General features: G+C 34.9%; 1 protein-coding gene across 8 annotated transcripts in view; it reads right to left on the bottom strand.

Annotated features, from left to right (window-relative positions):
* The window catches only part of ERBB4 (erb-b2 receptor tyrosine kinase 4), a 1,106,221-nt gene that overhangs the window by 286,624 nt on the left and 806,701 nt on the right, over positions 1 to 12,896 (bottom strand). For all 8 annotated transcript variants that reach the window (XM_072813218.1, XM_072813222.1, XM_072813216.1 and 5 more), the window contains 4 exons: positions 10,208 to 10,321; positions 8,379 to 8,505; positions 1,431 to 1,504; positions 418 to 508 (listed from right to left, as the gene is read on the bottom strand). In XM_072813218.1, the coding sequence (XP_072669319.1) occupies positions 418 to 508; positions 1,431 to 1,504; positions 8,379 to 8,505; positions 10,208 to 10,321 (406 nt within the window). The remainder of the gene's footprint in view (positions 1 to 417; positions 509 to 1,430; positions 1,505 to 8,378; positions 8,506 to 10,207; positions 10,322 to 12,896) is intronic.

Below are 12,896 nucleotides of genomic sequence, written 5' to 3'. Positions count from 1 at the left end.
CATGATTCAGGGCTCAAATGATGGCATCAGGACAAGACAAGAATTTCCTGGTAAAACAGCATTTGTAACCCACACACTTAAGCCATTATCAAGCCATCCCATGGTAGTTTTTAGTTATGATTTAAAAAGTTCAAAAAAAAAGGTTCAATTTTATGCATTTCATGCCAGCAAAACACTAATATTGCTTTAAGTGAGAGACAGTTGAAAAATCAAATTGTTCATTCTGCATACTTTATTTATTTTGTAGTTTGCCTCCTTTAAAGCACAACCAGGGGTATTTTTCATTGGGCTTACCTTTGGAATTAAAAATGGAAACCCACTATTTCTAGATTCAGTGAGGCTGAAAAATTGACATATGTACACATGATGCTACTCTTGAAATCAGGAAGACCTGCATCTCTGAGCGTATACACCCACCTATAGAGTACTCTTCCACCAATGGTCACCAGGTTGGAAAAAACACTGAAGTCGGTCATGTTTGGAGGCCATGACTGTATGTTCAAGAAACCTAAAACAGATAAGGGAAGTAGAAAAAACCCTCAGAATCTTATCATTATCTTCATGACTGTTTTAATATTGAGTATCCTTGAAATATGATGAATATGTCTTGAAATACAGGAAGTAAAAAAAATAAAAGACACTGAATATTCCTAATTTGAGTCATTCTATTCTATCTCACAGTTCCTCTTCCAAGACAGTGTCTTACCCAAAGCTCCTGGGCCACAATAATCAATAGATAATGAATATCAAACTAATGAGCACAAAAATCTAGGTTTCTCAAACACACAGAGTCATAGAACTATATATATAAAAAAGATTTAAATGATTTTTAATTTTATTCATTCTTCTAAAATCAAAAATACTTAGTCTAATTACATAAAGAGAAAAATACAGCTTTAACTTGTCTGGAAATGCTTTGACCACTTTATCTCAACACTTATGACAACACATGTCTACATTGCAGCCTAATGCATTCATACATATGCACAGTATTTCTCATTTAATTTTTCATTCTTTGATAACAAATCCATATCCAATTCATGTCTATGAGTTTCCTATAAGCTACTATCTAGCAGCCTTGGACATATTAAGTGCTCATTGAACATGTGCTAAATGAGTGTCACATATTATCAATGCTCAATAGTACTTCTTGTGAAAAAGTAAATAGAAAAACATGGATCAAAGATCAGTTGACACAAACACAGTAACATAAAAATGTCAAGGATATTTTATTTTATAAATTCTATGGGCTTTCAAAATGTACACAAATGCTAAGGAATAAAGACATCCATCACTTAAAGTGACATGCATTTTCAAAACTAGTATTTGCTTTCAAAATAAGTTGCTGATTTCAATATTATGCAATATTTTCAAGAAAACACTAGAATTCATATAGTCCATAACACAACAGTTGTACTTTAAAAAATTACCCGTTATCTCTCGAACTGTGCGGAAGACATTCAGTTTCTCTGGGTCTATGGCTTCAATTGCATTGTAAGGGTCCCTAGAGAATCAAGAGATACAGCCAAATTTTAAATTAGATAAAGGAGGGAAGACATAAGAAATGTGACTATAGTTATGTCACCCAAATTGAATTTTAAGTAACAATAGAAAGATAAGCAATGTCTTGCCCAAAGATTTTTATGCTACATGTGGAGGATTAAAAGGTGCTTTGAGGACATTTATGGTGACATAAAATATGAGTTCCTCAATGAAAGCTATTCTAGATCTAGAGGAATGGCCCAGTTTGACTATCCTAAAGGAACCTCCAAATATAACAAATCCATTTAAAAATAATTTTATTTTACCTTTAAAGATTTTTTTTTTCTTAATTGGGAAGAGTATACTCTGCAAATAGTAATGATGAAAACAATTGCTTTTGGGGCTCCTTGGAGCATCCTCAATTACTAAAAGCACTTAAAATTTCATAAGATTGATAAAAAGAAACACATAAAATCATTTTTTCTTCTTTCCTATATCCTTATATTTATTAGTGAATTGTCATAACATCATATGAAAATTACTCTTCATAAGGATTACTTAGAATATTCTTGTTCCAATCTGGTTTATTTATATTTGCTTTTATAGCACAGGAAATATATGCTTCCATCTTTATGAATCATACTAATATCTAAAATAAAGTCTATAATAAATTTAATAATATCCAAAAGGTATAAATTTTGGAGATTTAAAAAATACCATCTCCTATGGCGTAAATATATTTTTGCAATTAATGTTATTGATATATAGATGCTCTGTCTTTTCAAAATGAACATAAAATAAACTTTTAAAATTAAATATTTATTGAATTTTTAAGAAGTTTTCTTCTTAGGAAGATACTTTCCATGTTTAATATATTGACCATACAAAATAACTGCATACTTGCAAATAACAGCAAACATTTCTGGGTAATTCAAGCAGTATTTTCAGCTGTTTAAAGGAATGCATCTTTTTTTAAGTTTCATTACTTTGAAAAACGACCTGTACTGTCCTGGGCAAGTAAAGATCTCATATCAATGTACACCTTCCAGAGAAAAATTAAATGCTATTCATTAACCACTTCTCCAAGAGAGAGCAAACTTAAGAACAAAGAACTTAGGTTGTTTTAGAAGCATGCATCTATCCGTAGCAATCAACTGAGTTTTAGTCTTGCTGTGGACATCTGTTGTTTTTACATGTTTGAGAACCTTCTTTTTCATTTGGGAAGTAAACAATAAGATACAATGATATGTTAGATACGGCTTTAATAGGGAGAGCATTCAGGTTGCTTTACAGCCCCCTGACAAACAGAAAGGCATACAGTTGGCCTATCTTCTAGGAATTTGAGCCTGAACCCAATGACATTAATTCATTCTTCCATTAGAACCTTGCAAACACTATTAGTTCCAACAACCTTCATCTCTCAACTTGGCTCTCTCAACTTGGTTCATCTGCATATGCTTCTATACTTCCATACTACATCTTAAAAAAACAAAACAAAACAAACAACACTCTGCTTGATTAAATACTGTTTCAATCTATGAAGTGTAATTGATTCAATGTACCACTAGTTTAAGAGGGAGTGTCATAGAAGGCTTGGAGAAACACTATAAATGAGTTTCCCCATAATTCACACATAATTAAGAATTTTCTCACTGTGATATGAATGTGTCTCAAAAGCTTAAAGTCTAAATTAAATGTTCTGGCAAACTTGCTCTATTTATAACTGAAGATAAATCGAACAAATAACTACTCTTTTGATTAATGTGAAGCCAAAAAATTAAGTCCTCCATGCGGGAAAAATCTTGTTATCATTTTTTTAATGTGCAAAGACTTTTGTATCCAGAGAAGAAATCAGCTCTGCAGTAGTAGAATGAGCTTTCACCATTTGTTGTTTGATGAAAAGCAGTATATAGAACAGCTCTGGTCATATAATCAAATATCTTGGCTTTATTGAGAAACACTCAAAATTCAGGGCAAGCACACAATAATGGGGTCAGTCCAAACCTTTACTGAGAACACTTCCAAGTTGCCAGGAATGAAATGAATTCTGGACTGTTCATATGAAGCCCAATGGACCACAGAAATTTTATATACTTAATTTTAGAGATTCAGGACTCTCATAAAATAAGTTGACAGATTCCTACTTACCAACTTCAAAGTACCTGCAGGGAGTTGCATCCTATAGCCACCTGAAATCCATAGTCCTTTAAAATTGAGAACGTCCCTAGCTAAATGCTGAGCCATGTGTAAGAACTTTATGTCCACCCTGTTACTGTGTTCAGTGATCCAAGATAAAGTTCAGGATAGAGAAACATATTTTTACAATTCCATTGAAATCGCTTTATTTTTCACCAAACCCATTTCTCTTTTCTATTGTATATCATCATTATACGCTTCTCTAAGTGTTTTCTTGCTTGTGTCTCATTGCAACACACCGTGAACATGCTTATTTGGTGAGCATTTTGTTACTCTAAGTACATGATATGACTATTATCAAAAATGACAAGAGATGAAAAGTGAACATTCCTAGGGCTAACCCTAAACACAGGTTTCCCTGTGGTTCTCACTCTAAATAAAGGAGTAAGCATGTCTAGTCTATTTCTGGCAATGACACCACTGTACTATAAACTTAACATGCCAATTAACTTTTTTGAGTTCTTTTATATGTTAAAATTGTAATGACGAATTGACAGTAGGTTTACTTTTTGCAGAAACTTGCATTTTAAAAACATAATCTCATCTAATTATGGATTTTACCTAGTAGCTTAAAGAAATACCTTAGCTATTTTACTCAAACCATATATTCTATGAAAAAAATAGTAGAAGACTGAGGGTAATGGGAATTAGGTGAGTAAAAACATGTCTTTAATGTACTAGAAGTTTTAGCTTATAATACTCCATGTTACTCACATTTAAAACCTCTCATGTATACATTGTATACATAATACACATAATGCCTATACATTTATAAGATGTCTTAGATCTAAAAAAAAAAAAAAAAAAGATGTCTTAGATCTACTAAATTAACTTTTTATCAATACCTCCCTAAGATCAAGAGAAAGGTTTCAGGATATTTGTTTTGTATTGGAATAAAACTGGATATGAAAAATATCATATACCACATATATATTCGTCCTGGAAAATGCCTTCTATATTATGGTTGGGACACAATAATATTAATTATAAATGTTAGTATTAAAATATACCAAGTTGGACGCCTGGGGTGACTCAGTGGTTGAGTGTCTGTCTGCCTTCAGTTCAGGTTGTGATCCTGGTGTCCTGGGATCAAGTCCCACATCGGACTCCCTGTGTGGAGCCTGCTTCTCCCTCTGTTGTGTCTCTGCCTCTGTGTGTGTGTGTGTGTGTGTGTGTGTGTGTGTCTCTCATGAATGAATAAAGTCTTTTTTTAAATAAATAAATAAATAAATAAATAAATAAATAAATACACCAAGTTAAGTGCTATGATTAAGAAGAAATAATAATCTTCTGAACTAAGGAGTTATCGCTTATCATAAAGGAAATATTGCCACACCAATAAGTTTGCCTTTGTTTGGTTTTTAGTTGTCTACAAAATAATGTTACACTGTATGTTGTGCTATAACTAGATCTAGTCGTTGAGATTTTTATTTAGCGCTGCCCTCTCCTCCTTCTCTTTTTAAAAATTCTCTCTTTCCCTTTTGTCTCCTCCTCCCTTCCTCCCCCCGCCTCTTTCTTTCCTTTTCTTTTTTTATAACATTAATGTTTTACAATATGCCAGGTACTTGGGTGAGCACTAAAAAATAATTTTTGTTTTTAATCTCTACACTAACCAGAGAAGGTAGGTATTTATTATAAACCCAATTCTCGGAATATAAATAATAGTGAAAGGGAATATAAGGGAAGGGAGAAGAGATGTGTGGGAAATATCAGAAAGGGAGACAGAACATAAAGACTCCTAACTCTGGGAAACGAACTAGGGGTGGTGGAAGGGGAGGAGGGCGGGGGGTGGGGGTGAATGGGTGACGGGCACTGAGGGGGACACTTGACGGGATGAGCACTGCGTGTTATTCTGTATGTTGGTAAATTGAACACCAATAAAAAATAAATTTATTAAAAATATATATAAACCCAATCCTCAACTTTACTTTGGAAGAAACTGAGCATGTGACGCATGATGGAAGCCAAGAAACTCACTAAAATTCTCTACGGTTAGAGCCTCCGATCAAACTCTAGTCTAGTTTGGATCATATTACTGAAGTAGGAACTTTAACTCTTACTTTCTGAGCTCATTTTTAAGAGAGGCTTTGCTTATCTTTCTATTTCTAATCATGAGAGTCAATTTTCTATAATTCATTTTCTCCTGAATGAATTAGTAAGCTTGTTTTCCTTGAAAGTCTAGATTAGTCTTATCCTTTGTAATGATTCTTCTCATAAATTTGTGACTATAAGGTGTCTATTGTGCAATATATTTTTATACCTGGACATTACTGCTTTCCTTTTCTTACATTCTGTTTATTAATATTCCCCTATTCTGGATGTTAGATGATTCATTTTATGCAAAACCACTTTACAATTAGTATAAATCTAGGCTTTTGATAAATATGCTCCATAAGGAACTAAGATTATGATAACAATTTTGAAGTGTATTAGGTTATCTTTGTCAAATTTCCCCACGCATGTTTTACCTACAACAGTAACCATCCCTGGGTTGCTTTTGTTGGTTCGTAATCCTCCAAGTATCACAGAATTCTTGTGGTGGTTCTCCATGGGGTCAATATTTCCCCCCAAAAAAGGGAAGTTGGGACATGTGTAGAGGCATATCAGTTGTAACAGAGATTGGGGGACATTATAGACTTTTAGTAATAACCCACAGACAAGGAAATTAAATGTCTTTCACAGCAAAGGTTTGCTTCATGTATGTCTTGAACAACCTTAAAATGTCCCATCCAATTAAGGACTCATGTGCACAAACTTCATAGTTGATTATACCATGACTGTGTGTAATTCTGTAATCATGTCGCCTCTATTTGAATGGTATTTATTTCTGTCTTCTTCTTGTCATATAACAATGTCTGTTACTTATTTCCTATTCCAGTGATCAGTTGTTCCTCTGCTCTTTATTTCCCCATACTTCTTGTGCAGAATGACTTCTAATATTATTTCTCATACAAACTTTCATTATAAGTAGAAGCTAAGCATTTTCCCACCAATGCATACTTTATTATCCATTACTTTTCTTGCATTTTTCTTTAAATCACAGAGAATTAGAATCACTTCATAAAATTATATAGATAGGTAGGCTATATTATCTATGATTTTTATTTCCGAATTCAAAAATAAGTAGGAATACACCTAATATATAAAAGATGGATGTTGGGTCTGATTAGTATGAAAAACATTTCCCCGATGCAATTTATGAGACTATGTTTTCCAATCTTTCCCCACATTGATGGACTTGAGGCCAATTCCTTTATTATACGTGGTGTGGAAGCAGACAATGCAAATTAACTAGGTATGTCTTCTTATTTCTCAGAAGATGCTGTTAACATAATATGATCTTTCATTCATTGTGGTATTAGGTTTTGAAAATAGTTACAACGTGGATATATTGTTTTAGTAAATGTCATATATGCATTCAATTATGCATATGACCTAAATATTTACCCAGGTCACCTACCCAGTGGGCCAAGGAGGTGAGGACGGCAATGTAAATGGATTCAGAGGGTTAGTAGCAACTCAGGTAAATCTGGTTGTCCTATCTCAAAATGGCTAAGACCACCCATCTCCAACAGATTATTGCCATGTAGGAGTATGTGCTAAGAGTAACCACCCTAAGTCACCATGTTATTAAAGAGAATTTAGAAACCTTAACCACATATATATATATTTTAAACATTGCTTGGGCTGAATATAACATATATGGGGCAGAAAGTATGTACACACCACTACAGTATCTGGCATGAACCCATATTAAAAGCTACATTTTAAAGTAAAGAAATGCTTTATGCAATAAGACCTACTGTAATTTATTTGTATGGAAAGAAACACTTTGTTCTATTTCTCTTGCTGTTCCTATTTGGACATATTTATTCATAATGTGTTAAATTATTTTGCTTCTAGAAATGATTTGATATATGTTTAGAGTTAAGATTTTGAACTGAAATATGTGAGTAATATTCTTTATCTGTAGCCTGTAGCACTAATATTTAGGGATTAAGAGTAATACAGATAAATAGATAAAATATAAAGTAAAAATATTGACATCTTTATTACAATTGAAAGCATACAAACTTGGTTGTTTTCCCAGTTAAAACCAGCAGGTGGTTCTGTAATGAAGAAACCTGGAAAAATGTTACAATTTTTATTGCTAAAATGAAATTCATTTACTAGATCTCCTGTACTAGTATTAATTTCCTAACCTAAGAGAAAGAGAAGAAGATATATCAGGGCATAAAGAATTTCTGAAAGCTCAAGAGAATTTCAACTTACTGATTTGTTTTCTACAAGATACATTTTAAAAGGAACATTAATTTATGTTGTCCTGAACTAATCAGTTAGAAATTTCAATGAAATTCCTCACTTCACTCATTGACATGGTTTCCCTAAACATATCTAAAAATGTATCAATCTTTCTGAAATCTGTGGATTTGAGAATATCCTATAAATACATTTTAGTTTATATATAAATTTATATTGCCAAATCTAAGTAGTTACTAAACTCATAGTCTATGTATCTTAAAACTGTGGTTGCTACTTTCACTGCTGATAAAATCTGACATTTTATTTTGTTGGAGAAGAGCATTAATGTAGGGCAGAACTCATCTGGCACAAAACGAATCAAACAGACAAAGCTAAAGAATCTCTTAAGGTTTGTCTACACTTTGTAAAATAATTTTCTACAAAAATTTAATACTGACCCATGAATACCAGTGACAAGGAAGATCAAATTCCCATTGATTTTGGTGCAGTTTATGAATTTGTCAATGTTACTGGAATCCACAGTCTGAGCCGACATCAATGATCCTGTGCCGATGCCATCACAAGCTGTAGAAACAAGACTCACAATCAGGGAGTTGAGAAACTTTGTGTTCAGTCAATAGATCTATTGCATTTTTATTGTAAAATAAGAATATTTTTTCATTATAAAATGAAAAAAAAGTTCATCATAAGAAATAAAATGTTTTCCGACAAATAAAATAATAATTTATTCATGCAACATTAATTGCTGGGCCTGCTATAAAACATTGTCCCTGCATTATAGTCTAGTGACCATGATGCATAAGAATCATATCTTATATCAAGTCCCAGGATACCCACACAACACAGGCGTAACTAAAACAAAACTTTTATCAGTACTTGCCTTTGCCACATTAAAGCAACTATTTTCTCATCCACCCTAAGACATCATTTTTAATACTTTTAAATCCTGATCACTTAAGTAAAATAATTTATACAAACTGGTTTTAAAAACACTGGTCTAATTAACCATGTATATTAACGTACTAATGATGTAGGTTTTAACCAGAATCAAGAGCCCTTTAAGGATTTAGACTTAAATTCTTCTTTTTAAGATTTTATTTATTTATTTGAGGGGGAGAGAGAGAGAACACAAGCAAGGGAGGGTAGAGGGAGAGGCAGAGGAAGAGGGAGAAGCAGACCCCCAGCTAAGCACAGGCGCAATGTGGGGCTCAATCTTAGGACCCCTGAGCCCTAACTGGCTGAGCCACCCAGGCGTCCTACACTTAAATTCTTAAATTGACTATTACCTGTACTTTCTGAAGGCTCTACTTAAAAACAAAACAAGCAAAATAAAGAGTGTAGGGTGGGGGGGAGAGAGACAAGAGGGAAGAGAAAGAGAATGTAGTCTAAAAGTAAGTCTGAAATTTGCCCTTTTTAAAGGCCATCTTTGGGGCACCTGGGTGGTTCAGTCCTTAAAGGTCTGTTCGGCTCAGGTCATGATCCCTGAGCCCTGGGATGAGCGTTGCCTCAGACTCCTGCTCAGCAGGAAGTCGGTTTCTCCCTCCCTATCTGCTGTTCCCCCTGCCTGTGAGCCTGCTCTCTCTCTCTCTCTCTCTCTCTCTCTCTCTCGCAAATAAATACTTTTTTAAGGCAATCTTTGATACTTTGGAAGGCTTACTATCATTCAGAAAATTTGGACTGTACTTACATCCTGTTTAGTTTCATTCAAGTGAGGAATTTGAACACCATAGCTAAAAGAGATTTCTTTCTCCACTAAAAGTCTGTAACAGGAATTATCTGCAAGATTTATTTAATACTTATGGTAAATTTCCTTGTTATTTTATATATTTAATCTTTCAAAATGGTTTTGAAGACCTGGAGGTTTAAGTATCGTGTTATTTGTCTCTTTGCACCCCTTCATATACATAGCAGATCATTTAGCCTACAGTGGCAAGTAATTAATATGGATTCTTGGTGCTAAAATAATCAAGCAATCCCTTATTATGTGCATAACTTCTAAGATTAGCTACATATAGAATAAAATGGAACTTCTTTCCTGAGTTTCTATCAAAGTTAACTCCCAGTTTAACCTGGATCATTTAGCATATATTATTCGAAATCAATAATATACATTGTTAAGACAGTTGATATTTCATGAGATTATTCAAAGTCATGGAAAAGTATGTACACTTAAGAGAGCTGAACTTAGCCAGTCTTTTAAAGAATAAATGGAAAAACCTTGGGGTAGGTCCCTCTTCTAGCCAAAGTAATCTCCGCTATCACTCACCTTTTGGGCAAATATCAGTGCAAGGTTTACACATTTTAATCCCATTTTCTTCTACTTCCATCTTGGAACTAGGGCAGGCACGCACACAAGAACTGGAATCCACCACAAAGTTATCTGATTAAAAAAGGAAAAGGTAAAATTAGCAACAATGCTGATGTTTAGCAAACAAGTTTAAAACAAAGTACTTTAGGGCTTAACAATGTTTAGCATCATTGATAGTATACATGTCTCTTTCCCTAAAATATCCCAGTTTAAATATCTCAACTTGAAATAGAATCTATGAAAATCCACATTCAAATCCAAGGGCAGCATGTGTTAACAACAGTTAGTACTTGCTTGACTACTGCTCCACATCCTGAATTGCCCCCAAGATAGAGTGAATTTCTTTTATAGACTTAGGAAACTACATGACATTTAGTTTGTGTTTTTCAATAGTTCCACTTCATTTCATGTCATGATGCAAGTCTGAAGTCTAAAAATACTTCAAGTTACATGAAGCACAAATGAAGCTGAAGTTGAAGTGCCTTGGATCAAGAGAGTGCACTTCATATCCAGGAGGAAATGTTCAAAATGTGTTCTATCCTTCAATGGAATGACATAGAAACTGTTCTATAGTTTTATATGAAAAAACAAAATGGAATTTGAAAGGCAGCACTTTAGGAAAGGTATACTAAATAAACCAGGAATGTCTGATTACCTATTATGTTGGTGAAATGTTTAGGGCTCCAGTGATCTGAAATATGCCAGGACATTGCCTCCCACCCCACCCCACACCCCTGCCGAAAAAAAAAAAAAAAGAAAAAAACAACAACAATAACAAATTATTGCATTTAGAGCCTCCCACAGTAAAGGGAAAACACAATACCTGCTAGGCCACTTTATATTTTAAAGGCAGTATCCTTCCATGTGTAGGCATGCTGCTTCTAGCCTAATATATTCAGTGGTATGGAAGGCATCTGACTTTGAAGGGGGCTCAGATCAGGAAAGGCAAATGGTGTAGGTCCAGTCTGGGATGCAAGCATTTCTGATACATAAAATCCAAGAGGTGGGGTGACTGGGTGTTTAGTTGGTTAAGTCTCTGACTCTTGGTTTCACCTCAGCTCATGATCTTGGGGTTGTGGGATCAAGCCCTGGGTCGGACTACGTACACACTCAGCATAAAGTCTGCTTAAGATTCATGCCTCCTCCTCCCTCTCCCTCTGCTCCTCCCCTGCTTGCTCTCTCTCTCTCTCTCTTTCACACACACACACACACACACACACACACACACACACAAGCAAATCCAAGAGGTTATATGATATTAGGAATGTCTGTGGTGGAAAATATGCTGTATGGAGTTATGGCAAGTCCCAGCTGGAAAATCATATCAGAGACCTCTAGGATTCTAGAGAGTGCCTAACCATGGGTCATTGATCGACCTTATATTAGAACTGCCCATAACTCAGGTTTTATTAGAACCATGATGTCATACTGTTGGGCAGGTCCAACAGGAATCCACTCTAAGACAGAAGCAGTGCATTTAGGATTGGATATGAGTCAGAGCAGAGGAACAAGTAAATTGCATAAGCAGGTGGCCCAGACTCCTTGTGCTGGCTCATGAGATTGAGCTCATACCGACGGCTGCATGGGGACCAAAAGAAGGTACCTGTGACAAGCTAAGAGAGAGGGAGGACAAAAACAAAGTACTAAGTTTGGTATGTGGGTGCAAGCAGCTCAAAATGAACGGCAGCTGCCCTGCAGCCTCACTCAGGAGGAGACTTGAAAGACAGTGGCAAGGAAAATAATCCTACCAGTGGGCATGGTTCTGGGTAGTTCAAATGGTTGTTTACTTTGTATGGAAGTGACCTGAGCTTAGAATAAATATGGATTCATGAGCAGGGGCTTGCCCGGGGAGAAGAAATATTGGAAAATCTGGGATTGAAGGGAATCTGGGGTAAAGGGATGCATATGGATCCATGGGGGTGGGCGAGGTGTGATCTTTATATTTCCAGTCATCCACCAGAGGGCATCCACCACCAAAAAAGGTACATTGTTGCGACTGCATCACAGCCTGTTCCTTTCCTTTTCTTCCTCCTCCTGTCTTCATTTTGAGAATATTCCTCTTTAACAACCTAATCTCTGTCTGAAGGGAAACCCAACCTGCAACAAGTGAAGATACTGTGTATTATACAACCACCTTTCTGCAAGGCCTTCAGGAACACCCCATATTTAAACACTTCTACATTTTCCCAGCAATAAATGCCAAGTGACGTAAATACAAATTATAAATACTCTCATATCAGCTAGGTTCAGATTTTGCAGCCAAATGAGTTTCAAAACCTATTTATCTGGAGTTTTTTGATTTTAGAATTCTAGGTTAAGGATTGTAGAGCAGTATTTAGAAGCTAAATGTCTTTGTTTTTCCAAGATAGTTACAGTTTAGCCAACCATGCATTAGAAGCAGGGCCCTTCAAATATTTGAAATTTACATAGATAAATACTGAAGCGCTTTAAATTAGTTCAGTAATTTGATTGGCCTAAACTATTTCAAGAAAGGAAATTTAGGTGTTACCATATCTAAGGGAACTGGCATGTAATTTCACAAAATAGTTCGTGTTTAGCCACACTTGCCACAAGTTAGGTGTTGAAAGCGTGTAGCATAATTATTCTTTTAACCAACATAAAAAATTAATAATAATGACTAGAATTG

The sequence above is a fragment of the Canis lupus genome, chromosome 36 (genome assembly GCF_048164855.1).
Source record: "Canis lupus baileyi chromosome 36, mCanLup2.hap1, whole genome shotgun sequence".
Lineage (NCBI taxonomy): Eukaryota > Metazoa > Chordata > Mammalia > Carnivora > Canidae > Canis > Canis lupus.
Note: the sequence above shows the minus strand (reverse complement) of the source record. Positions and strands in the feature narration are given on the sequence as shown.